We start from the raw sequence: 23,408 nt of genomic DNA on the forward strand, positions 1-23,408 counted from the left end.
GGGGTGTGGGGGAGGGGTGAGGGGGAGGTGAGGGGGGGGGGGGGGTGAGGAGGGTGGGGTGGGGTGGGGGGGGGGGGGGGGGGGGGGGGGGGGGGGGGGGGACTAGTATGACGTACAAGCAATAATCTGGCATGCGACAAGCCTCCGCTCGCTCCGTTGACGTTGACAGACAGGCGGTAGAAAAAAAATATAAGGAAAAACCCAAAATGACGCACTGAATATTCAAAGCGAAAAGTAACAAACTCCGCGCACTGCTTGCTGCTCCGTGCACTGCTTGCTCTTTCTGGTCCTTTTTCTGCGCTTCTTTTTCGCTCCTTTTTTGCTGTTTTGCTGCTTTGTATTTCCGTTTTTTTTGCCTGATGCTTTTCTTTAGCCTCCGTTATGTTGTGTCGCGTCGCGTAGCGTCTGAAATATGCGCAATGAGCAAAAATGCAATGCGAACAGACAACACAGGGACACCGAGACAACAAAACATAGGGAAAGCTAGAGCCAGGAGAGGGCGAGCAAAAGGAGCACAGCGCGCTTACAGACTTTGTCAGACGTTGACAGAAGGACAGCGGGACAGCGGGACAGGCAGAGTGTGAAAGCTAAGGACTTTTGTCGAGCATTGCATTGGGGAAAGTATGCAGCACGAAATGCGCATAGTTCTGCAGCACGCAAATGCTGGAGATGGGGAGAGAGCGAGCCAGAGGAGCCTTGGCGGATTGCTGCTGCGTGAAAAAACTACGCCAGAAAGGGAGCAGGAGTAGAAGGAGAAGGAGCAGCAGCCGGAGTAGTACTAGCAGGAAATGGGCTTCATTTGACAGCTTGTTCGGCATTGTATAACGTGCAATGGAGGGAGAGAGAGATGGGACTGGGGCTGGTATCCCTCATAACTCTGCGATGCTGGCTGGTTGGCTGTCTGCTTGGTTCGCTGCATAAAATGGCCGCACTAAATGCGCACCCAAGCAAAGTGGATCAAAAGGGGATAGAGGGGAAAAACGGCAAGATAATGAAAATGGCTGCCATTTATCGCATCGCTTTTCCATGTCACATGTGCGGCAGGGGCAGGAGTCTACTTTGAGGGTTTACTCACAGATTAAAGTGCACATCCGCCATGTTGGGCCTGTATCGAATGGCCTCCTGCAGGACTTGTTTGGCCTCCTCGTAGCGACCCTGAGAGCTGAGCACGCTGCCCAGATTGCCCAGTGCTGCAACAAGAACAGAAAAATCAAAAAGGAGAAACATATTAGACGAGTGGGAACTCACCCTTTGGAGGATTCACGGCAATTGCGCTCCTGTAGAGGCTCTCCTCGTCCCGCCAGTCGGCATTGCGGCGCACCGTCCTCAGGCTCAAGGCAGCCAGCAGGCACACGCTGAGGCACAGCACCAGAGTGCAGCGTGTACGCTGCGTAGAGGCCATGAGGCGGGACACCCCGTAACCCACCAGCAGACAGAAGCCAACGGAGGGGAGGTACAGCAGCCGCTCGGCCACCACGAAGCCCACATAGAAGAAAAGATTGCTGGCGGGCAGGAAGGGCAACGCAAGGAAGGAGCAGGACATGAGCATAATGCAGGCATGGCGACTCTTTGGAGACATGCCCCCAAGCAGATACTCCGAGGAGCAACAGGGCAGCAGGGAGCTCGAGCTCGAACTGGAACTCGAACTGGAGGAGGAGCTGGAACTGGAGCTGCTGCTGCTGCTGCTGCCGGAGCTCTTGTTGCTGGAGGTTGTGCTGTTGCTGCAGCTGCTGCTGCTCCGGGAGCCGCGAAAGGCGGAAGACACGAGGTGATGCGGATGTGGATGCGGATAGGCGCCGCTGCTGCTGCTGCTGTTGTTGTTGCAGTCTCTGCTGCTGCTGCACGGCTGCTTGGCGCTGGCAAAGGGCAGCGACGTCTCCTGATGAATGGGTTGATAGGCAGCGGCCGTTGCCTCAAAGGCTTGGTACTTGCTGCTGGCCGCCAGTCGCTTGCGCTTGGAGCGAGACTTGCGACCAGCGGAGACCTTTTGGATGTGATACTGCGGGAATGGTGCGACTGTAACTGGCACTTCCTTGCTGAACAACTGCCGACAGCTGCGCCACGCCACGCCCAGCAGCACGGAGTAGAAGCAGGCGGACTGCGCATTCCGGCGATCCCACAGCGAGGTGACACGCGGCAGTGCATCCATGCCCCAGTCGAAGCTGAGGACTTGCGGCTGCAGCATCAAGCGAAAATTGAACACCGGCAAGTAGAGAAACGTGAGGAGACGCGTCCAGGTGGAGGGTGTGCGGGAAATGGGATTGTCGGCACTCGAAAAGGCTGTCTGTGGCCCTGGGACGATGACCAGACGACAGTAGGCGCTGCAGAAGAGCGCTCCGAGAACAATGCACACAGAGCGAAGGCGTTGCTGAGGAGAAGAGAGAGTTTCAGGACTGCTTCGAGGGGTTCTTGATGCCACAACTCACCTTATCCACATGTCCCGTGACACCCCGCACCACATCGATGAGAGCGCACACCAGCAGCACCGTGATGGCTGTCTCCTTGCAGAGGAGTCCGGCTAGGGCAACGATCAGCGTGACAGCCAGTGCCAGCCACTGACGTGGATCTCCAGACTCACGCCAGCGCATGTGCCGCAGATAGCTGAGATACGTCAGCAGATAGCAGACACACGCGGCCACATCCGCACGCCCCACCACACCAGCCACGGCCTCCGTGTGAATGGGATGGGCGGCAAAGAGAGCGCCTGCGGCCAGCACTGCCCAGACGGAGGCGAGCAGAGTGCGTGCCACGCGCACCACGAGTGCTGTGGCAACGCAATGCAGCAGATTGTTGACCAGGTGGAAGCCCCACGGCGCAAAGCCGCCGCCAAGGAAGTAGTTTAGCCGGAAGCTGAGGACGCACAGGGGACGCCAGGAGCCATGGGAGCCACTGTCCGTCAGCGGGGTGCCCCAGAAGTCATTCCCGAAGCTACGTTGCCAGGGCCCGCTGCCCGAGACATCCGTATTGCCGAGGATAGCGCGTCTGCAAAAACAAGAGGGAGAGAGAGAGATGTTAGAGTGGGGAGAAAGCTTAAAAGGAATGTGCCAGACCTCGGGCATGGCCATGGCCATACCCATGGCTTTTGTTCAATCATTAAGGAGGTTGACTGCCCACCGCCCTCCCTTTTGGGTCGCCACACGCACAGAGCCAAAGGCAAGCTGCAGCTCGATGTTGTCACTGATGGCATCATCAGCAACGGCACGCACTGCATCTCCATCTGCATTGGCGGCCAGAGCAACAGCAACAACAAAGATGCCAACAACGACTTCAACGACAATGGCAACATCATCCATCGGCTGTTGGCATCCTGTTGGCTTTTCCCACACACACACACACACACACACACACACACACAGAGGGCACACACAGGCACACACTTTAGCTTGCATTTTGGTCTTTGGCGGGCTGCTCTGCCTCCTGCTACTGCTGCTCCTGCCCTTCCTCCTCCTTCCAGGCACACCTGTGTGCACCTCTTGGCCTCCGCACGCACGGCAGGCGGACTTTTGTAGGATTTTGGTGTGGTGTTCGTGACAACGACGACGACTAGAGCACACGGCAGCTCGTATATCATGGAAATGCCAATGGGGGGAGTCGCCCCAGAGCTGAAGGTGGAGCAGGAGGAGCACTGCTGAAGCAGGGCAGTGGTTCACATAAACAAATGCCACTCTAATGCCGCATAAAGTCGCTGAAGCGCCTTCTTGTCAGCCCAGCCCAGACCCAGCCCCAGCCGCAGTGTCTGTTGTCGGTCGTTGGGTCTATCTATGGGTCTGTGGATGGGTCTGGGTGTGGGTGTGGATGCCTTGCCTTGCCATAGCTGAAATTCGATTTTAAGCACCACTGAAATTCCATTGCAGCATCCAAGGCATGCCACTGCCACAGGCAAGCTATCGCTCTTTCCACTACTGATATACCTTTTTTTCATACACTTTCCAGGAGGTATTTATGATTTTTTAGGAGTGTTTGTAGCCTGTGGTCTAAAATGTTACAACCTGTCCAAGATTTTCCTCTGCTTTGCCATTTTAATTTCACTAAAACTAAATTTGGGAGTCTAATTTTTGTCAGTTGATGACTAAAGCTTAAATTACGCATTAAAAAATTAAAGTTACAAAATTAAACAAAAGTTTTGTTATGAATTTAATGACATTTTATACATTTTTATGTTTAATTCATTAAATATTTATAAATAGAAATTGTTTTGCGTTAAATAAAGGCAGGCAAAGCCAATTTTTAATGTTTTTTTTAGCATTTTAAGTGCAACTCAAATTTGGCAGAAATTCAATTTTTATTTTCAAATAAGTTTTAATTTGAAATTAATGATTTAAATTTAATTTTTTTTATTAATTAGAATCATTACTGAAACTATATTTCTACTATATTTCAATTGGATATTGTCAGAATACATTTCAAAATTTGTTCGCCAAATTTCAATTCAATTTATTCTCATTACAATTACAATTTTACAATTAATTTGTATATAAATGAAACCGCTTAAGTCAGATTAGATCACTAAATCGAATCGAACTCATATTGAATTAATGACAAAGTCTTTTGCCAGTCCACAGTGCATCATCAGGCAGTGTATCAAATTCTTCTGCCAACCTTTAATATTTTTCTCTTATTTTTTTAGCTGCCATGTAACGCAATCTCGCAGCTTGTGTGTGAGTGTGCCTGTGTTTGATATCGCAACTTTAATAAATTTTCCTGGAAGCTTAAACATTCCTGAAAGTAACACCCAAACCCAACCCCTCCAACGGCTGCCACATTTTAGGGATAATGATTCCGCGTTGCCGCAGCGCTTACCTGTCATCATAGACGAAGCCCGCATTGAGGGTGTTCAGATAGAGCGCAAATGCCAGGCTGCAGCAGAACAGACACGTGTAGTCCATGCTGTAAGAGAGAGAGAAATAATCGATTAGTAATCGAAAACACACAGGAAACCCACATTGTTATAAATAATATATAAAATATCTCTCAACAGTCTGAAATGTTGCGACATTTATTTCGCAGTTTGCGGAGTGAAATTTCAACCTGTTCGCTCTGAAACTTCTCATATTTCTCATTACTGTGTATTGCCCAGCGGCGGCATTAAGTAACTGCTGGCTGGCAGAAGCCTTTCCTATCCTTTCCGTTGAGTTTCCTTTTCATGGCGCAAATGTACAGGTAGATGGCATTCATGACTTCCTCCTTTCGGGCTTTTGGCCCAGCCATTGTTGGCATTTCGGACTCCATGACAGCAGCAGCAACGCCAGCAGTTGGCTTCTGTTCGAGCTGTTCCCTCCTGCTGCTGCTGCTGCTTCTGCTGATCCTCCTTTTGTTGTTGTTTACTGGCCGTTGATGATGTTGCTACAGCCATTACACATAATGAGAGCCAGCCAAGGCAGTCTGTTGCTGTTGCATTTGCATTTGCATTTGCTTGCCCCATTCCTGGAGCTGACTCTATGCACATTTGTTGCTGCGGTTTGCTGCAACGTCAACACAGCGGGCAGGCAGGGGCACTGGCACTGTGTGCCCGTCGCATCGTTGACATTAAGAGTCGCAACAGTTGCAGACAATAAAGGCTTTCAACAAGGCAGCCTGCCATGTTCCATGTGTGTGTGGAGTTGTTCCACCCACATGGCTGCTACACGTGTTATCTTCCCTGAGGCACATTAAACCGTTCCCAATCCGTTTCAGATTTTGTTTTCTACATTTTTGCGGGTAATTATTTTTTGGACACGCCTGTGCCCGCGGCTTATCCTCTGCCCCTTTCTGCTCCTGCCCCTGAAAATCAATGGGAGGTGCAGCAGCTGAAATGAAACGAGATGAGCTGCCGCTTTGTCTGTGAGGCTGACCCCCCGAGCCACACGGTACGCTGATCCCATTTATATTCGCAGCATTACAGAATAGCTGGCTGTCTGGGGGTTGGCATTTTCCCTGGCATTCTTTTCGGCCCGAAAGCCATGTAAGTATATGCGAGTAATAAGCAGTTGGCTTCGGCTTAGTGGGCGGGCTACTAGATGGTCGCTGTAGCTGCTGCTTTGAGTGGTGGTGGGGCTTAGCGAGAGCTTCGCTCGCTCTCTGGCATAGTTTTGTCGGCACAGACCGAGAGAGATTTGGGCTCACCCTGGAGGGGCTTAGGGCCAAATTAGCAGCATTCAATATGCGACACCGAAGACAAAATTCGCATGGAAAAATACATGAAAATTGCTTTGCTAATGAGGCATAATGATGAGCTTTTGGGCACTGGGCCTGGCACTGGGCCTGGTCCTTTGTGTGTGTTTGCCTGATTGATTTGCCTGCAGTTTGTTTCCGTGCCATTGACTTGTAACACGCTTAATCCTGGCTCCTGCCTCAGCCTCAGACACAGCTTGTCAACTCATTTAGTGGCTGCTGCTAGGCTGCTGCTGGGCTGCTGCTGCTGCTCCTCGCATACCAATTATCCACAAATAATTGCCCACAACTTGAGTCGAGAGATGCCGAAGTCCTTTGTTTGCTTTTGCCATACATTTCCTTGTGGCTTCCTTCCTTTCGTCCTTCCTGCCAAACTCTTTGCCACACACACACACACGAGCGTGTGTGGCCAACGTTTTATCAGTGACTCCTTGCGGCCCATAAATCATGTTTTATTTTCGTAATTAGCTGCTGCCACACAGCATAAATAACAGGCTTTTCATTGTCTCAATTTTGGTGGCCCCACACACCACACCCCACACCCCTCGCCTCCCTTGTGCTCCCCTTTGTTGTTTGTCTATTTAACAGTTTCGAGTTTATTGTTGATTAAATTTCCACTTTGTCTTATTACATGATGGCCACCCCAGTCGCACTTTAAACTGTTTGCCACCTGGTTGTGCCCTCTCAGTCGTCGCTGCCTCGTTCATGCCTCATGCCAGTTGGCACTTTTGTTTTTATTGCCCTGCCACCTGCCATCCTTGGCTGCTGACCTAGTAAATTGTGTCGTCTAATGGTTTTCTTTTCCTTTATTTTTTGTTGCTGTTTTTGCGTTTGTGTTTGCTGTGCCTCTGACAGTTTCCGCTTCCGTCTTTCCCCAGGTGTTTCCGCGCCATGTGCCTGCCCCGAAGGTCACTTGGGGGCGCTCTACTTAACCCGTAACTTCACTGGGGGGGGATCTTCGACTCTGGCTGCTCTTCTTTAAAGCATAAATCGATCTCTATGAAGGTTCACAAGCTGCAAAAAGCAGCCCACAATTAGCCAGCAGGGGGTGCTGCCTGTGTGTGTGACTTTCGGGGGTATTAAAATTCGGAATTAATTGCCTGTTGGATAGCCCCAAAATGCCAAACACAGCAGCAGCAGCAGCACCGGCAAAAGCCAAACAAAAATTGTATAGAAATTAGAAACCAGCGTTAGGACGCGCTCTCTCGCTCTCCACTCGGAAGACTAATAGACGTGAAATTTAAGCGCATTGAATTAATTTTTTCCCACCCACGAATAAAGTAATTTGAGAGGTTGACACGGGTTGTGGGTTGCTGGGGGGTGTGTGGCGCAAAAACTATAATTAATAGGCGTTCTTATTTCGCTTTGCTTGATTATGCATGAAAATTAATTATATGCCGACACCTGCGGCCAGCTGTGCTAGCTTCAAGTTTCAATAGAAAAAAAACAGGTACAAATAAAGGGGTAAAACCCGCCACCTCTCCAGGTGGGTGTGTGTCTGTGTGGGTGGCAATCATTTTCCTCTAAAATTGCTGTCGAACGTATAAATGCCTCTAGAAATGACTTCACTTTCCCTCTGTCTCTGTGTGTAAAGTGAAAGTTTATTATTATGCGCCAAAACACACACACACACACACAACGCACATACACCTGTAAATACACACAGCGGCAGACGTTTAACTCCGACGCCGCATTGCATTTTAAACAGGAACCCAACCCGGTCTCCATTTCAGTTTTTCGATATTCTCAGTACTCAGCACCCAACACTCCTGCCCTTCGGCTCTCTGCACAACCGGACATCAAAATAATGAACGGAAAAGGCAGCCATTTTGAGGGGGGAAAGTGGCCAGTAAAAATGCCGAAAACGTTTTTAAAAATGAAACGATTACACCATTGCGGGCTTGCAAACGACCAAGTTATGATAATGTTTGGCCAACTAAACTCGTTTAGCCTGCCAAATAGTAGTACTGACTGCACCACCCACTCTCTGTGTGTGTGTGTGTGTGTGCTGGAGTGCGGATGTGCAAGGTAAGCCTCACAGCACAAGTGCGCAACACATGCAAACAAAACTCGTTTCCAGGGGGAGACTCAAGTCTGCCTGCCTGCCTCACTGCATTGTGGATGCAGCACTGCCTGGCTTTCCGGTCAGCTTTCGTTAGGCTCGTATTGCTGTTGCTACTGCTGCCAATATTTTTTGAGGTATTTAGAGCCCTAGCAGAGGGAGAGAGAGCGAGAGCTGCTGGCTGCTCGTTGCTCGTCTTGCAGCTCAACGAGTGTATGAATGTTTATGGTCTACGTTCAGGCAAAGTCAGCCTCAGACTTTGGCAGTTTTATGCTAATCACTAAAAGGCCACCACCACCCACCACCCACCACCCACACACATGCACACACACACACGGCACACCACATGCCACACACAAATAGACGTTGAAGGCGTGGCAGCGTTTGAGTAAAACTTTTCATATTTTGGCCCCTGCCAGGCAAAGTTTTCTCTACAGTTCTCTCACTCGATTTTTGGTTTTATAACTCGTTGAACATTTGCCCAACAGTTCGTACAATTGTTGCGGGGGGAAGAACCTTCAGGAATCCTGTCTGAGAGCGGCTTTTTAGGGCGAATTATGAAAGTGCCGCAGTTCCGCTTTGTCGGTACAAAAATTTGAATGTGAATCTGATTTTCTGTGCCGTGGCAATTAAAGCGAGACAGAGCGAGAGACCCTTAAGCGTGGACCACATATCGATGCAGACATCGCTGGCTGGCTGCCACATAAATAATAATTAGGTAATAATTAGCATCTGTCAATTAACAGCAGCGCGCCCGCTTCCCGGCCCGTTTCCTGCGCTGCCTAAGTTTTGTCTGTGGCCATAATTTAATTTAAATGCCCAAAACTGTGGAATCGTTTAATTATGTATTCTCACAGACACATCCAAAAGGGGGGGAAGCTTAAGTGGCGGGGCGGGTGGAAGGATGCTATGCCAAAAATGTTATGGCGGCGCTACGCCCCAACCCGCAAAAAAGAGGCAGCCAGGCAGCGTCTCGATAATCGCAGAGGGAGAGGGACAGCAAGCTGAAGCTGCGGCCTAGTTTTAGAAATACATAGACCAAATATGCGTGTGTGTGTGTGTGTGTTTGTGTGAGGGTTGCGTTAATTGAATGCGCAACTGTCGTCCCATTTGCCTTTAAGCCTGTTGAACAATTATAGCCAGGGAGGAGCACAAGGGGAGCTGGGAACTGGGAGCTGGGAGCTGGGAGGATGTCCAAAATGCCGAGTGCCTTGAAATTGAGTCCGGGTAGTCCAACGTGGCGTATGCGTGTTTTGCTCTATATGCTAATTAAAATGACATGTGTGTGCGTATGTGTGTGTGTGTGCAACTATCTGTTTTTGAGTGTGTGTGTGTGTGTGTGTGTGTTTTGTGCGCTTTGTGCTGTTTGCATTACATAATTATAATTACGCATACGCCATGTTGGCGCGCATTTGATACCCTAAACCCCCCACCGCGTTGCAGAGCCACTCTGCCCCTTGTGTGCCAAATATTTACGTTGTCGTTGCAGCTGCAGCTCTCTGCCTTTTTTTTTGTTGGTGAATTTTTCTTTTGGTTTTGTTTTACATTTAAATGGTTGGCATGAAATATTTAACATTTATTTGACGCGTTGCTCAAATAACCAACCCAAAAAAAACTCGTGCAAATCGAAACATTAACTGGGGGGTGGAAAAAACAATTTTTATTGCGACTGGCACACATAAAATAATTGAGCGACAACCGTCACGTGTCCTCTGACTGTGTCCCCAGCAATGCTCTGTGTGTCTCATTTCATTTGCTGTGTGTGGCGGTTGGGGGGTAAGGAAATCCAATTGCTAACCGCAAACATAATTAAAAACTTTGCACAACCACAATCGATGGCAAACGCGATTGCAACTCCGATTTCCAGAACGGGTGAAGCCCTGCCCTGGACATTACACAACGCAAAGAGCAGAAAGAGTGGAATCAGGGGACGACTGATGGCTCTGCAGTTGCAATCAAATTGAGCAGAAATCCTCATAAGAGGGCAGGAGGGCAGGAGGGCAGGAGTCGCATTGCACTGCCGTTTCTCCCCAGTCTATCGATTCTGTGGTGGGTGGTAGTGGTGGCACGTCACGCAATCCCCTACTCTGCCGGCAACGTACAGCGTGCACCGTGCGTACACGGGCATAAATCCAATTAAATCACAAGTTACGCAATGTGATAAGTCACGTTGTTTATTGTTTCAGAGCACACAGTGGCACAGTGCGCTGTGGCAACAGCATCCCAACTGTGGGACAGAGAGTTCAGAGAGAGGGAGGAGAGTGTAAGCGAGTAGTAGTCGGCATTCCGCACACCGCAATTTATGCACAACCGACAGGCAAACAACGAAACAAACAAACAACTCACGCGGCCGTTGCGGTGTGTGAAAAATAAAATAAAAACGGTTTGGGGGGTAAAGCCAGTGGAAAAACCCACCCAAAAAGAGAGCAAAAGCAACAAATGAAGCGCCATAAAATACTGCCACAACTAAACGCAGTTGGAACCACACGCAGGAGCTGCTGCCACAGAGACACAGAGAGTCATTCCCCTAAGTAGATAATCCTTTATAATTCACGATTTCCGCCAAACCCCCAACCACTAATGCTCTGAAAGTATACAAAAAATGCAGGCAACTAAATGAAAATAGGTGCAGCTTAAAGGGAAGTTTTGATCTGGGAAAGATCCGGCAGATCATTCCATTTTATGGCAACTCTTCATCGATTTTTGACTATTTTTTGTATCTCAAGTTTTTGCCACACTTTAGACTACTGCTCTGCCGTTTTGCCCTTTTGCTTTTGGGTTTCGTGCTGCTTGTCTCCTGCTCATTATTTACTTTTGGTCAACTCTCGCTCAAGTTTTGTGCAGAGCAAATAACAAGTGAAGAGAAATATGAGTGGAAAAGGAGAGCAAGCTGCCAAACAATTTGTGAAGTGCGTTTTGGTCCGCCCATTGAAGTTTGTGTGGCTTTCAGCGCTGCGTTGAAAGTTGATTATTTTCAACCGGACAAAAAAAAAGGGAGCGTAGGAGTGGAGCAATGTCCCAAAAGGTAAGCCGACAACGGACGTTGGTGGCTGCCCCTGCTGCTGTTGGTTTATTGAAGCATCAATTTTTTGTTGGCCAAATTATTTATTAAGTCCCAGTGGACCACGAAAGGGGCAGCAAGGATTCGGCCACAGAGATTCAGGGGACCGCAAGAAAAGGGTTTTCCCCCCCCTCAGCAAACTTTTAATGCGCTCGAGCGTTGCTTTAAGAAGGAGAGAAAATACTCAGGGCATAGCTTTAAGGCAGCAGCAGCCCTACATCAAAGACGCCGTCTCACGTTTTTATGGGTTTTTAATGCTGCAACGTTATTAGGTAGCTTCTACGAGTAAACTCGTGTGTGTGCCTGCCATTTGCCGGCGGCGGCATAAAACTCCAACGAATGGGGCGTCAGAGCGTTAAAATTTGTCACGCGCTCGCACACACATGGGGCGGACAGACATATGTGTAATTTTTTGTGCGCTCTGCTCTGGCCCTCAGGCGAATTTTGGGTTGGATCGATCGATGAATGTAGCAGTGGCAGTCCCAGCTGGCAAATGTATATCGCAAACATTTCTATCAATCATTCAAACCGATTGATTCGCAAGGCAAACAGAGAGCGAGAGAGAGAGGACGCCACGAATCTGGGGCATGTCGGAATGGGAATGGGAATAGAACTGGCGCTGACCTCAGTAAAGGTGCAGCAGCAGCATCTGCCCCCAAAATAATGCATTTTTTGTTGTTGCTAAAACCAGAGCACGATACGACCATGGAAATGGTCACGGCAAACAGGCAAATAAACACACAGACAAACAGCATCAGCTATGGGTTGCTGTTGATGCTGATGTTGCCACATGCTGGTTGCCAGCAGCTTTGCAATTGTTGTTGCAAATTTGTATCTGCTATGAAATGTAAGAATGTAATTGATGTGCCATTTGTGGCATGAATGAGTGTGTGTGTGTGTGTGTGTGTGTGTGTGTGTGTGTGTGTGTGTGTGTGTGGAGCAGGTGACCCCCTAAGATACGCCAGGCAGAAAGCATGCAGCAACGAGCTCTGGCATTTTAAGTGAATGAAATGAAAACAAATATTGCAAATTTACAGACACAGACACAGACAGACATTGATGATGCATTGAGCCTTGCAATTGTTGCCTGTGTGCGTGAATTGGCATATCTGTGGCAGGAGCTGCGGTTGCGGCATCAGTCGCGTAACTGCCGCTGCTGTTGGTTTCGTGTGTAAAGCATTTATTTCATGGGGCATGCCCAAGCGTTATTTAATCGATGAGCATCCGATCGGCAGCCATTGCCTGGAGGTTACTGCAGCTAATCGTAAAGTTCTTCGGCCACAAGCTCTAGTGTTTGATCTGTGCAAATACAACTTACTGATTTTATTGCAAATTGATTTTATGTACCCACTGCCCACTGCCCACTGCCCACACATTGAATGCGGCCCCCGTTCTGCCAGCAGTTTAATTCAAACAAATTTTTCATGTTTACATTGTAGGGGCGATAGTGGAAACTTTTTAATCAAAGTTAATTGGAAAGTTTTGCTTTGTCATTGCAGGCGTAACTCACACAGAGACAGACAGAGAGAGAGACAGAGACAGAGACAGATGGCTTTATAGCCTGTCTGGCCACACACACACACATCTGCAGCACATGCAGCAGGGGGGAAGGGGTGCAACGGGCTGCATAAAAAGGCAAACTAAAAACTGGAAAAGTAAAATGTAGGTTATCCTTCAGCGCACACACAAAATGGTTCTCAATTCCCTTGTGGGTTACTCTCCTGACTTTCGTCTCTCCATCTCTATAACCTTTCTGTATCTCTCTGTCTCTCTCTCTCTCTCTCTGTGGCCTTTTGTCTATCTCTATCTCTCACCCTACTGCTGCTTCTCTCCCTCCTGTTGTCCCACCTTTGATGATAAAATGTCATTTTGCTCGTTTACGTGTTCGGGTTTTGTGTTGCCAGCAGCCAGCAGCCAGAGCCAGGGCCAGGGCTGACATTCAACGCTCTTGATTAAATTTTATGCAGTTTAACTATTTCTTTTTTCAATGCAGCAAGAGAAACAGAGAGAGACAGCTGCATGGGGTGACTGGTTGGTGTTGCAACAGTCACTGCACCGCTCTTTTTATTACGTTTGAAGGCTGACGGACAGAGCGGACAGAACGGACAGAGAGGACAGAGAGAGTTACGGACGGGCATTCAACACTTAAGCGTAGTCGCCTGACGTTGGAGGAGGCCTCCATCCTGGCTTTCCTTTTTGCCTTGCGCGCAGTGCTCCACTGTGTCTTCTCTGCTGTAAGCTTCAGTTTATGCTGCAACCGGAAAATTAATCCTAATGAGTGCTGACACAGGCACACACACACACACACACAGCGGAAGAAAGAGACTGAAAAGAGACAGCGGGAGGACGGGAGGGGCTGCATGTTTGCGCATGTGAAGCGATTTATGCTTTTTATGCTCTTACATTGCGCTGGGGGAACACCGGCAGGGCCTTCGTCAATGTACAGAGGATGTAACTGCAGCTGTAGAGCATTTCACATTCGTTTTTCACTCACTCTCTGTTGCTTTTTCTCTCTCTCTCTCTGTCTTTCGCTCTCTGTGTCTTTTCTGTTCTTCTGTGCCGCTGTGGCTTGGGGCAAAGTTGGATTTTTGTTGCTGCTGTTGTTGCACACGTGCGTTCCATGTAAAATGCAATTCCCACACACAGCTACACACACACGTATACTGTCTCTGTGTGGTTGTGTGGGTTTTCTCTCATATAAAACAACATTTTGTAAGCATTTTATAGGGCCCATAGTGTGGCTGAGTCAGTGAATGGGTTGGCTGACTGCCTGCCTGCCTGCCTGCCTGTACAGGTATATACGGAGCAGCGTGGCAAAAAAAGGGAACTGGGTTGCTCCTGCCTGCTGCTGCTTCCTTTCAAAAGTGTTAAATGCCGCGTTTTGCATTAACTTGCATTGCTCGCGTTTCCCGTTTCCCCCAGCACACTCTTGGGCGGTGTCTTTTATGGGTCTTTGCCATTGAAAACGGGGGCCAGGCTCGAGATGAAATGAAATGAAATCAGTGTCAATGTGCAGGCAGGAAATTCATTTTATGACTTTAAACCCTGAGCCAGCGTCACGGAAATTAGCTGGCGAGTGGCGAGGGGGGGTGTGGGCTTCCTAGAAAACGCTTAGACCCTCCCCCTTGAGCACCTTCCGCCTTTGAATTGCAGTGGCAAACGATATCGTTCGATTCCAAGACATTTTAGTCCATAATTTACACGCCCCTTGGGGGGCCTGGGGGGTTCTCTTTCCCTACATAAACATCACACGCTGATGTCGTCGAGTCACGTAAAAATGTATTTAGCGGGTTGGGGGCACATACATATGTGAGTGGGAGGGAGAGAATCGGCGGTGCCTGGCACCTCAGCGGCTCGGGCTGGGCTCCTCTTTCGCTCGCAACAATGGGCACAAAATAAACAAATTAAAATGTATGCACAAGCACGGCGAGCATATGGCAGTGTGCAGCGGGGGGTGTGGGCAGAGGGGTGTCGTCAATTAGGGGAAGAAAACAGAGAATCAAATCCAAAAAGCAACAGCAAAAAAAAAGATGATTGCATAGCATCGGAGGGAGGAGCAGGAGAACGTGGACAAATCATTTTTGCCAGCGATTTCAGCGATTTGAGAGTGCACAAATTGTTCCCCCCACCCTCTGTGTGTGTGTGTGTGTGTGTTGTGTCCTCAATTCCTGCTCACTTGCCAGCCTGCAAAGCCTGCATGCCTCCTAACCGTTCCATCAACTAAGAGCATTGTGGGACATGACTCTCGCAGCTTTCACATTTGGTTCATGGCAGATTACGTATACGCCCAGTTTGAAAATCGTTTGCATTTGCCACTGCCTCTGCCTCGACTCTTGGGATGCTGCTGGCTGCTGGTTGCTGGCTGTTGCGTTCCAGTTTCCAGTTATTTGGTCCGCTTTTGTGTTGAGGATGTTTTTGGGTAACAAAAGCGTCGCTTTGCTCGTTGCTGCCATTTGTAGCCCGTTTAGCCAGTGTCGAAATGTTGGTTTATCTACGCAATAATGCTGACAATTATTGAAGGATATTTGCCATGTCTGGCAGCCTGCATAGCTCATTGCTTCAGTATCATTTCTCACTGAATTTCTGCCTTCAATGCTGGGTAACCCACCGCTCGAGCATGCCCCGACTCATTGCATTCTTGATTGTTTTTTTGTTTTGTGTCGTTTTATTTGGGTTTGTGTTCCCTTTTTGCGCATGTTTGACATCAATATAACTTTATTTTCCATCCTCCACCCCCCCCCCGGATTCACTTGTGCCAGAAATGTGCAATTCTTGCAGTTCTTTTTTCGTAGGTTTTGGTTTGGTTTCTTGTTTCCACTTCACTTTACTTTTGTGTGTGTGTTTGCCTATTGTGTGCTTTGTTGAATATTGTCATTTGTTGCCACAGTTGTTGCTGGTTGTTGCTGTGTTCTGTGGCAAGCACACATATGGAAATGTGTGTACTGACTGCCTGCCTGACTGCTGCCTCCCCGCCAAAAGTTCGCCTCGAGTTGCATTTAATTATTTATCGTGTTTGAAGTGCGCAAAAAACCATAATCAACAAATTTACTTTTATCTGTCACGCCCATTACCATCGGCAGCCCAACTCCACTCGTGACATTTGCAAATAAATAGGAGCCAGAGAGAGAGAGAGAGCAGCAGCCAGCCAGAAACAATGCTGAAAAAAATGGGAGCACCGGAATAACTGTAAAAGTAACAACTTTTCACATGCGCACAGAAATTTATGGTCGAAAATGGAATTGCATTGCCAGTGCTCGAGTGTGTGTGTGTGTGTGTGTGTGTTTAATTTAAATATTTTACACGCACACAAACACGAACACAGCACCAGCACTTTGCACTCTCCACTCCACTCTGGGGCACATTTTCACGCATTTGTTTCTGGCAGCATTTTCTTTGCTTGTTTTCCCTTTCGCTATTTAAAGTCTGCTGCCCACGCCTTTGTGCGTTTCTTCCCTTAACCAATATTTAAAATATGAAGACCATTAGCTAAATATTGGCTTTGGCACGCTCACGCACAGCGCCAAGAGGAAGGGAATGAAGCAGAGGGAACAACCCAGGAAAGGCAGTCAATAATATTAACTTGGAATTGGGAGCTGGAGCTTGGGAAGCTGCGAGCACTGGATACTGGATGCTGCCCCGTGCTGTGCATACTTATTTGGAGCTCAAGGCGGCACACAGGGGGCTGGGTGTGAGTGCATAAAATAAAAATAAATGTTGGCAATGGCAGAAAGGCGTTTTGTTCAAGCCGGACTGGTGGGCTGGGTGGGATGTTCTCCGTGCGGCGTACGGAGGAGTTACTTTGCCGGCGGTGTCTGGCTCATGCGGCGCACGAAATGCCAGCAACAACGGGCAACCCCCCCGCCCCTATCCTGACCAAGCGGCAATTTGTTGTTGTTGCCTTTTGCGTCTGTACTTATGCTAAGTAAAGCGATGATGTAAAAGACAATAAAGCGGAGCGGGAGAGCGACCACAAATTCTGGCTCTGGGTTCGACTGGTTTTCATTTGGCATTTTCATAAAGTGCGTAACAATTTGTTTGCATATACTTTTGTGTCTCACTGTGTGTGTGTGTGTGAGTCTCTTTATATATACACAAATATATATTTACGGTGCTCTTGCGGTTCATCCGTTTTGATATTGTTGCCATTTATGTTTTAATACTTTGCTGTCTGGCAGGGGCTGGGGGCAGGGGGAGTCAAAGCAGGGCTGCGGCGTCTGTGTGCGTGCACGAAAATAAATTTCAAGCTAGCTGCCAGCCCTGGCAGATGCTGAAAGCTGCGGCGGGTCGTACCCTAAATCAGTTACCTGACCACAGACGCAGACTGTCTCTATCGCTCTCTGTCTCTCTCCACAATGTCATTAGGCAACGGAGTAAAAGTTTTTGCTCACCTTTGCGGACCACAACGAGCACGACACTGAGATTGAGCGCAGGCAGAGGAAGTGGCAGCCTGCAGGCTTTCAAATTAAATAAACTAAAACGAACACATACAAATTTCTGTGTAGACACAATGATAGCCACGGAAATGTAACTAACACACAGACAGACAGACAGACAGACAGACACACACAAACTGCTGCAAAGCTAGAGCAGGAAACAGACAGACAGCCTCTCTCTCTCTCTCTCTCTCTTTCTCGTACATATATTTTAATGCAAATTGAGCAGAATTAATTTAGTGCTGTCTGTGTTTATCTCTGAAGCGCTTAATATCCAAGCCGTCGTCGCTCTGCTCTCTCGCTTTGCTCCACGTCTTAGTGTCGTCTCGTCTACCCTCGACCCTCCCCCCTGCTCTACCCTAGATCTGTCTCCCTCTCTTCTCCATCTGGGGGCATATGTTAAACGTTTGGCAGTCTCTGGCTCCTGCTTTATTTTATTAAAAAGTGGGCAGGCAGCCTCAGTTTTTCTTGGAAGCAGCTTGCGCCTGTCTGTCATTGTTCCCAGACGTCTTACCCCCGTACTTTCAGTCATCTCTTACATACGACAGACAATTTTTTGAAGCTCCAACGACATTTTCACTCAGTGTACATTCATATGTAAAAATTCTTACATTTTTGCGTGAGTCAGTCTCAGTCTTCAGTGTTCGCCCACGTTTTGCGGTTAGTCCTTGCCTGCTGGCTCCTTTGTTCGGGGCCTTTGGTGGCCTCCGCTTTCGCATTAGACACGCATCATTTGCGCGTTTGTAATCAGGCGAAAGTGTTTCGACTTTCGACGCGTTTGCTCAGCCTTCGCCTTCGCCTTCGCTTTCGCCTTTTTGCCTTTGTCTCAATTGTTTCACACACAGCCACAGACTCACACACACATTCGTATGGATGGATATACCGTTTCTAGTTTAAAGTAAAAGTTTTTCAATTTCAAGTTTTATGGGCGACAAGTTCGCAGCGTCCGCTCGTCGAGCTCCTGCCCCCAAGCAGTGTTCACACCAGCAACGAGAGGGGGAGCAGTGGATCAGGGTGTGTGCGCTGAGGGGTTGCCCATCAGCTGCGTAAATTTGCCTTATTTCGTTTTATTTCCCTGGCTGTACGTGCCCACAATTCCAAATGCAGTCGCTTCAAGGAAATCACTTTAAGCCAAGCGAAACCCTAAAGGCCACGTGTAAAACTCGCTACATCCGGTGGGTCCAACAAGTTGTCTTGGCCAACATTTTGGGGTTCCGCTCAGCTGGCCCTTGGCTGGCTTTAGCGCTGCACTCGTTTAATTTAACGCTTCAGTCCACTGCTCGTCCAAAATCGCTGCAGACAATTAAGTTTCATTTGGAGAATTGGCTGCAACAAATTCGCGCCTCATTCGTGGCATTTCTGCGCTCACTGGCCGTTGCTCTTCGCGTTGCCTTTTCGCACAGTGGTCCTTGGATCAATGGAAATCCGCTAGAAATCAAATTCAGTTCATCCGCGCAATTAAAAGAAAGGAAAGGAAACGAAAGGAAAGAATTCTCTTTCAGAGAAACTTTTGCGCAGCGCAACTATTGTGCCGAACTTCCTCGCTGCCTCGTAATCGGTTCGAAGCTCGGAGCATCAGCTCCTGGCTGCACAGCCTGGGACAAGTTTTGTCTGTTTTCGGATTTCCCAGCGCACAACGGCAGCGGGAGCAGGAGCAGTAGCAGGCTGGGTGGCTGGTAAAATACCAAAGCGAAGGATTTTATGAAAATAGCTGAAATAATTTTCCATTAAATTCTTGCGCATGAAATTATCGCATTAAAACGAAACAAAAGCCGCTTTTTTCTGCCCAATCTGCCCACCCCTTTTGCTGGTTACACTACCAGTACTCCACCCACCCCCTGAATGCCATACCCAATGCCCGTCCATTGTTTGCTTAAATTTTGTTCAGTTCCTCAACGTCATCATCATCATCCTCATCGTTGAAAGCTCTTGCTCTGCGGTGTATCTCTCTCTCTCGCTCTCTCTCTCGCTCTCTGCTGGAAACTCTTCTTCTGTTATTTGCTTGGTGTTTTACTGTTTGCATTCATCTTCATTATTTGTTTGCACTTGCTGGCCCCCCCCCCCCCCCTCCCAAGTGGGCGTGGCAAGCGAGAGGCAACGAGTGAGACTAAGAGAAGAAGAAAGTTACTAGCTACCGTGGAGCACTTGGCAGCGAAAGTTTTTTGACACAGTTGATTTGCATTTGAAATCCTTGCTCCAACTCAGCCGCTGCCTCGAACAATCCTACTCAACTTTCTTCAGGGGGCCGCTGCCCACCCTCCCACACACACACACACACAATGATTTATGGATTTTCATCATATTCTGTTGATTCAGGGAATATTTATGATTCGCTTTGCTCCTGTGTCCTTGGGAGATCTGCCTTTCGGAGTATTCATATTTTGGCAGCGTTTTTGTTATACATTTTTGAGTTATAAAAGAAAGAAACGAAATTTTGTACTCGCTGCCGCAAAATGGACAAAAACAAAACCCCAAAAACAGAAACAGAAACAGAAACAAAAGCACGCCGGAAAAATGCTGAATATGCGCAAATTGAATTTGATTTTTAAGCACTGATTGCTTTTATTGTTCTCTACGACGGGGGGGGGGGTCCAGTGCTGGGTTTGCGGCGGAATTTAAATAAAATATTCTAAAAAAGATAACCGAGACAAGCAAAAAAGAAATTGCCAGCAGGAGCAGGAACTGATCGAATGGGTAGATGCGCAGCATTGATTGGCGCTGGCAGCTCCAGCTACCCTTGGGAATGCCCTGCCTACAGGGTAGACCTTAAGGGTGGACGGCGAAAAGGGCTACGCGGCATACCCGTGACAGCGTTTCTATATTAATTTATTGATATTAAGCTTTTGTGTTGCACGAATTTGCAAACGGAAATGGGAAATGGGAAATGGTTTTTTGTTTTGTTTTTTATTTGCCATTGATATGAAATGGAAATGTACAAATTTTAACAACAATTAGCTGAATGTTCGATGCCCAAAAATTGATTTCCATCTAGAGTGGAAATTGCATTTTCATTGCCCTCGCCCATGCCCTTTTCCGAACACATTAGCACTGGGAATGTGCACAAATAAATACTTAATAACCTCAAAGGCAGCCACAAATGCAAGTCACACTTGCCCCAAGCCAAAAGGGGAGGTAGGGGGAGGGAGGAGGTGGCACATTAGCATGAGAATAAAACGAAATTACAGTCTTTAAAATAAATGTATGCGAAATTTCCACAACCAAATGCCAAAAAGTATTCAACTAAATGTGAAATAAATTTGCCAGAAGACAAAGAAAAGACAGAGGGGAGTGGGAAGGGAGGGAGGGTTGCTGCGGGAATGTCAATTCCCTGGGCGTTGGAATGTGCCACCAGGAGACGCAGAAAATCAATTTCGGCTACAAGTTTTCAATAAAGTGAAAATAATGTCAGACAGCCAACAGCCACCAGCTACAGAAACGGAATCAGAATCAGAATCAGAGCCAGGGAGCGCCATTATCCTGCCTAGGAGTGGGGAGTGGGGAGAGCAGCAGGAAAGAAGATATCGAAGAAGATATAGAAGCATCGCTGGCTGCCTGCGAAAATCAACGCCGAGTGTCAAACAATGAGGGTCGTTAGAGGCAGCAAATCGAAGCAAAAGCAAAAGCAAAGCGGCGACGGCGACTCGACTCCCGAAGTCAAGTGCACAAAGCGTCAAATGAAAAGGAAACTGAGGAGAGCGGAAGGCTGAGGGGTACACAGCGGATTGGGGATAAGTCTAGTGATGCGTAAAGCAACGCACTGTCAAAAAATACTCTCCATTGGCGCTCAGCTCAGGAAAAAGTATCAGCCCCCGCCGGAGTTTCGGTTCCAGCTCGGATTGCGGCGCTGCCTGCTGGTTGGGTTGGTGTTTATTTATGTGCGCTGTGCCTTGTGATAAATCACTGACATTGATGCCCGCAGACACACACAGAAAGAGAAGGAGAGCGGGTTTCAATCACCCTGCAGCCACCTTTTATTCCCTTACCCACGTCGCTGGTGACATCGAAAACTTTAAGCGACTCCTCGAAGCTAGGGCAAGCGCGACACGTGGCGGCTGGCAACCTCTCTTTGGGGCTAACAAGTGAGTGGCTGGTGCTGGTTACCTCGTATAATAAGTTTATCGGCAGTCAGACAGAGAGGCAGTCCTTGTGCTGCTCGTTGGCGCCTTCGCGCAGGAAATAAAGCGGCGCTCAATCACAGCGCCTGCCGGAAATCGGAAGTTAGCAGGCTCACGATATCAGGGCCGGCGGTTTCCCGTAAAAATAAATGAAATATTGTGGGAGGGGATGGGGTACCGCAGCTGAAACTGAGACACAAAACTCTGTCGGGAAGTTGGAAACTGTTCGGCAGCGCCAGATAAAATGTTGTTGATTGAGACGCAGTTGAGCGTTAATAATTATTATTTTTGTCCGCACAGAAGTTGCTTCCCCCTTCCGGGTACCTCCTCCCCCCTCTATCTAGGACGTGCTTCGCTTGGTTTGCTTTTGATTTTTGATGTCTTACAATTTGTGGCAGATTTATTTGTGCATTAACCTCGAATTTGCACTGCGTCCATTTCGATTCTTCGATTTTCCATCAGCAGCACGTCGCCGCAGTGATTATCGTTGCCCCACAGCTTCCTCTATGTGTGTGTGTGTGTGTGTTGTGGGTGTCAATAAATTCTTGCCTCATTGCCAGCAGCAGAAGCAGCTGTTTGCCTTGAAGTTTTGTGTCCCAGTAACTTGTGGATGCTGGTCATGTACTCGGCTTAGTAATGGGAGCAGCAGCAGCAGCAGCTGTGCCACTGTGTGTGTGTGTGTGTGTGTGTGTGTGTGGCATTGATTTTTCTGTTCACTTTTATGGCTTTTCATTTATGAAATTTTTGACAGCCACTTTCCCTGGGAGTCGAGTCGCATGTGCCGCAGTCCGGGGACTCTGGCCCCCCAGTTTCCTAATTATAAAATTCTGTCGGGGGCTCTGAACACAAATCGATGGCAATAAAACGAGCAGCAGCCGAGCAGAAGGAAACTGCTGTATTTTTGGAGATTTTAAGTAGCTCCCCAGCCCTTTTTGACGTCTCTCAGCGACCCTCGTCAGGAGTGGCTCAGGTTTAACATACGCAGCGGGTAAAGTGTCGCCGGGAAAATTCTTACGGGCTTCCTGTTGGCCTCCTCCAGCTTCACTTTCTTCTCCTTCGTCGACCTGCTGAAAATTATAAATAGCAGTGAAGCGAAAATAAGTTTTTTCAATGGAGACTTTTATTATTCCGGGCCATACTCGCTGCTCCTTTTGTTGTCCAAGCCCGCAACCCACTCCAGCCCCGGTCCATGCTGTGGCTTCTGCACCACTCGCTTGCCAGTGAACATTTTTCACGGTTTGTGTGTGCGAATTTATTGAAAAACTTGCGCTAAATATAACGAGAACAGAGCAGAGCAGAGCGAAGCCAAAGCCCAAGCGCAAGCCGAAGCCCCAACCAAACCGAAACGGTCGGAAGTTTATAACAAGTTTGAAATTAATTTGATTTCTGAGAGAGAAAGCGAGAGGGAAACCACTGGTCTGCTCTCTGACCATTCCGCATTCAGAACGCATCCGAAAACCGAAAACCGAACAACAAATAACAAGATAGGAGATGGATGCTTGATGCAACTTACTTTGATTTATGCAACCTCAGCCGCAGCCTCAGCCAGGCCTCGCCGGCCACCAGCTCCTTGGCAGACAGCAGCCAAGGAGGCAGCTCCATTAGAGGATGTAGGAGTAGGCTCCTCGTGCTCTCTCGGACTTAACAAGAGTTTGCTTATGAATTGCAATTGCCTTTGCTTTCACTTAGTTTCAATATTTTATGTATCCAAGTGTTTTGCTGTGTCCTTGTTGTTGCCGTGCAGCAGATTTAGTTGCATTTTATGTGATTTTCTTTCTCGTAGCCAGAGACACACGACACACACGTGTGCTGTGCTGTGCTGTGTGTGTGCTTTTGTTTTCCCTTGAAAATTATATGAGTTTTCTGCTTTATTTGCATTTGCACTGCCAAGGAGCTGCAAGTGGGAAAAAGAATCGATATTCGGGTTAGATATTAATAAAAAGTTTCTGCTGAAAATCTGGAATTTGGTAAATCTGTGCAACAAAATGTGTCAGCGCCCATTTCGTTGACAGCAAACGCTTTTAGACCAATTAGGAGACAAGGACATGGACACGGACACGGACACGGAAACGGACACGTAAATTTTC

General features: G+C 48.1%; 1 protein-coding gene across 1 annotated transcript in view; it reads right to left on the reverse strand.

Annotated features, from left to right (window-relative positions):
* The window catches only part of LOC117582105 (protein O-mannosyl-transferase TMTC2), a 26,618-nt gene extending 3,405 nt beyond the window's left edge, over positions 1-23,213 (reverse strand). The window contains exons 1-5 of the mRNA XM_034269670.1: positions 22,835-23,213; positions 4,801-4,887; positions 2,427-2,982; positions 1,249-2,368; positions 1,076-1,190 (exon numbers count right to left, since the gene is read on the reverse strand). Of these exons, the coding sequence (XP_034125561.1) occupies positions 1,076-1,190; positions 1,249-2,368; positions 2,427-2,982; positions 4,801-4,887; positions 22,835-22,923 (1,967 nt within the window). The 5' untranslated portion in view covers positions 22,924-23,213. The remainder of the gene's footprint in view (positions 1-1,075; positions 1,191-1,248; positions 2,369-2,426; positions 2,983-4,800; positions 4,888-22,834) is intronic.
* Positions 23,214-23,408: the final 195 nt, after the last annotated feature.

Source organism: Drosophila guanche, unplaced genomic scaffold (assembly GCF_900245975.1).
Source record: "Drosophila guanche unplaced genomic scaffold, DGUA_6, whole genome shotgun sequence".
NCBI classification, from domain to species: Eukaryota; Metazoa; Arthropoda; class Insecta; order Diptera; family Drosophilidae; genus Drosophila; species Drosophila guanche.